General features: G+C 40.9%; 1 protein-coding gene across 1 annotated transcript; it reads left to right on the forward strand.

The window, feature by feature from the left end:
- The first annotated feature begins 519 nt into the window (after positions 1-519).
- Positions 520-1494, forward strand: LOC108403478 (olfactory receptor 4B1-like). The gene is given in 3 exon segments (XM_017670645.2): positions 520-847; positions 850-1307; positions 1309-1494. Coding segments are annotated over 3 exon segments (972 nt in total).
- The last annotated feature ends 2101 nt before the right edge of the window (positions 1495-3595 follow it).

A 3595-nucleotide genomic window follows, 5' to 3' on the forward strand; every position in this document is an offset into this window, starting at 1 on the left:
ATGAGAGGAAACAAGGGATTCAGAAGCAGGTCACTTGAGAATTCTAACACAAAAGCATCATGAGAAACACTGAGAATGGGAGAATTGTCAGCAATTAATATAGGTGGTTATTAATGCTGAAAATGTTGATTTTTTTTCAGTGTGGTATACTTGAAATAACATACTAGTTGGAAAACATGATCTGGTTCTTGTTATGGATCCACTTCTTATGGGAGGCTTGGCTATTCCACAGCCTCTCTGAGCCTCAAGTTTTCTCATTTGTGGTATGGAGATCATAGTTTTTGTGAGGTAGATTGTACAGTGTCTAGTCAGTAGCATTGACTGGACTGGCTTTTGAGCAGTGAATGGATAAACATTGGCTATGTTAACAAACATGTAAATAAATAAACCAGTCAAATAATATGTGTGAAAGGAATCTATCAAAGCAGGTGCTAAAAAAACATGAAAGATTTGTGATATGATTGTGTTTGTTTTGTCACAAGGCTCTTCTCTGAGATCCATCTTCTCCAAATGGAATCCATGGCACCTACAAATAATGTGACTGAGTTAATTATCATGGGTCTTTTCCAGGACTCAGAGGTGCAGAGAGCATGCTTTGTGGTTTTTCTCCCTGTGTACCTGGCCATGGTGCTGGGCAATGGCCTCATCATTCTGACGGTCAGCGGCAGTGAGAGTCTGCACTCCCCCATGTACTTCTTCCTCAGCCACCTGTCCCTGGTGGAGATAGCTTACTTCTCTACTGTCATCCCTAAATTCATCACAGACTTACCTGCCAAGACTAAAACCATCTCTCTGGAGGGCTGTGTGGTTCAGATATTCTTCTTCCACTTCTTTGGTGTGACTGAAATCCTTTGCTTGTGGTGATGGCCTATGACCACTATGTGGCCATCTGCAAACCCCTTCATTATAAGAACATTATGAGCCACCAACTATGTCATGTACTGGTGGCTTGTTCCTGGCTTGGGGGCTTTTTTCACTCCATAATTCAGATTCTGATCATCATCCAATTGTCATTCTGTGGTACCAATGTGATTGACCACTACTTCTGCGATCTCCAGTCATTATTCAAGCTGGCCTACACTGACACCTCTGTGGAGGGTATTTTTGTCTTGGTCAATAGTGGATTAATTGCTCTGTCCTCTTTCCTCTTATTGGTGTCCTCCTATATCGTCATCCTGGTCAGCTTGAGGAAGCATTCTCCAGAGGGGAGGCGCAAAGCCCTCTCCACCTGTGCCTCTCACATCACGGTGGTCCTCTTGTTCTTTGGACCTGCCATCTTCCTCTACATGCGGCCACCCTCCACCCTTCACTGAGGACAAGCTGATGGCCATGTTCTACATGGTCCTCACCCCCTTGCTGAACCCCATCATATACACACTTAGAAATGCAGAGGTGAAAATAGCCATAAGGAAGTTATGGGGCAGAAAGGAAAACTCAGAGATGGAGCGAAAATGGAAAGTGATAAAAAATGCATTTCTGCTTATGTGTTCTTGAAGTGGGTTTTGATAATGGGACATTGAAGAGTGGCAGAAAAAAATGTGAGGATTTAATGTTACTGGCTCTGTGATTCCTTAGTAACCAAAGACTCCTGGCATCCTGTGTAATTTTCCAAGGACAGAGGTCAGATTGGCTCCATGATTTCCAACAATATCATGGAATTAGGTAATATTGACTCAAACTAATTGCAAGTGGAAAGGGAAACATTTTGAGAAATGCTTGCAGGTTAAATTACTTCTTCCTATGACATATTTTGTCCTTCCCTGCCTTCCTCTCCCCCACCTTCCTGTTTCCTCTTTGTTCAATCTCCTTCATGAAAAGAACCTATATTTCATTGAAAAAGGAATTCAAATAGAGGAATTATCATGGGCTATTTGAGGAGAATGATACCAGTCTGATCTCTTCCCAGGTGGGCAAATGTGTCTTTGAAAATGGTGTCCAGGAGTTTTTCTATCCTTTTTTGTTCTTGGCAACAAGTACCAAATCCATCTGATTTCAAGTAGTGGGAATGTCCCTGGAGTAATTTCAGTTCTTGTGACATGTTGGCACAAAAGATAGTCCTTAAATCTTATGGGGGTTCTCACAATCTGCAGCACCCACAAATTAAAAAATACTTATCAAAGTGCCAGATATTGTAGCTATTGATAGGAAAGGATCAAGTCAATCATTTTAACAAAAAGGAGGTCACCTTTAGCCTTATCCAGGTGTAGATAAATACCAAATGGAGAAAATTGTCATTAGGCCTAACTTGAGGAATGAAGGGGAGGGATGTACCATCCATGCTTTTTTCTACTCCAGACTTCTGTTCTTTACCTATATTACTGTGCCAGTTCCATTTCTTTTTATGCCTATTAGTGTTCTGGGTGAAGTAGAATGAGACAGTTTGTGTCTATATTGTAATCCCAATGCTTGACCACTATTGTAATCTTCAGCCTCATCCAAGCTGGCCTGCACTGACACTTTTGTGGAGGGGGTAACTGTTGGCCAACAGCGGCTTGACTGGTCTGTGCTCCCCCCTCACCTTGGCAGCCTTGTGTGTTGTTTCACCTCTCCAAAACTTCACTGCACCCAACTGACCCATATCATCGTGGACATGTTAGAGAATATCACAAATTTTCCCCTTTGGCTTTGGCCTTATTCAGATTGGCTTTGCATTTGCACCTCATCTTTCCACCTCTCCTTGAGGATCAGGTGAAATAATGCAGACAGCTTTCCTGCAGAGGGACGGAGTATGCTTAGTGTGTTATAGGCCTTAGGGCCTTTTCCCTTTCTCTGGTTCAATATGTAGATGATTAGTGGTTAAAGGCATCAGGAATTCTTTCCCACTTCCCTTGTTGCCTTCTCTAATCATGGCCATGAATGAACACCATTAATCCCTGAGAAAATACTGCTGCTCTGCCTGGAATCACTTACTACCCTTTTCCATATGGCAAAATCCTGTGCACCCCTTAAGACCTAGGTTAAAGTCATCTCCCTTATGAGGCCTTCACTTCCCTCTTTCTTGGGTTGAATTTGCATGTCCTTTCCATGGTTATTTTTATATAACTTCATATTTGCACTTATCACTGTGGTTGTAATTATTTTGTATGCATTTCTCTCTCCCAGTACTCTTAAGATCTCAAGGGCAGACTGTCCACTGTGCATCTAGTGAATCTTCTGTGTAGCTTTAAATATTATGCAATAACTGGTATGTCATGAATGCTTGTAAAAATGCTTTAAGCCCACACACAGTCCTCTGCATATCAATTCTTACTGATTCTTTCTGCACACTTTCATGGTGAGAAAGACCTCCCTTTCATGTTAAAATTTGAAGAGCATAGGCTCTGAAATTCATTAGGCTGTTCAATTGTCTCTTAGTTATAACCCAAGAACTAAGCTACTTACTTTCTCTGAACACTGGTTTTGCATAAATATAGTAAGATTTACAATAGTATTAGCTTCATAATGTTATTCTAAATATTAAATGAGATAATATACATGTAAAGCTTTTTGGAAAGAATTGTACCATGGACTGAACAATTATTAGCCATTATCATCATTATTATTACAACAGGTCATTAATTATGTTTTGCATGATGACTGCAATTCTGTGCACATG

The sequence above is a fragment of the Manis javanica genome, chromosome 11 (assembly GCF_040802235.1).
Source record: "Manis javanica isolate MJ-LG chromosome 11, MJ_LKY, whole genome shotgun sequence".
Lineage (NCBI taxonomy): Eukaryota > Metazoa > Chordata > Mammalia > Pholidota > Manidae > Manis > Manis javanica.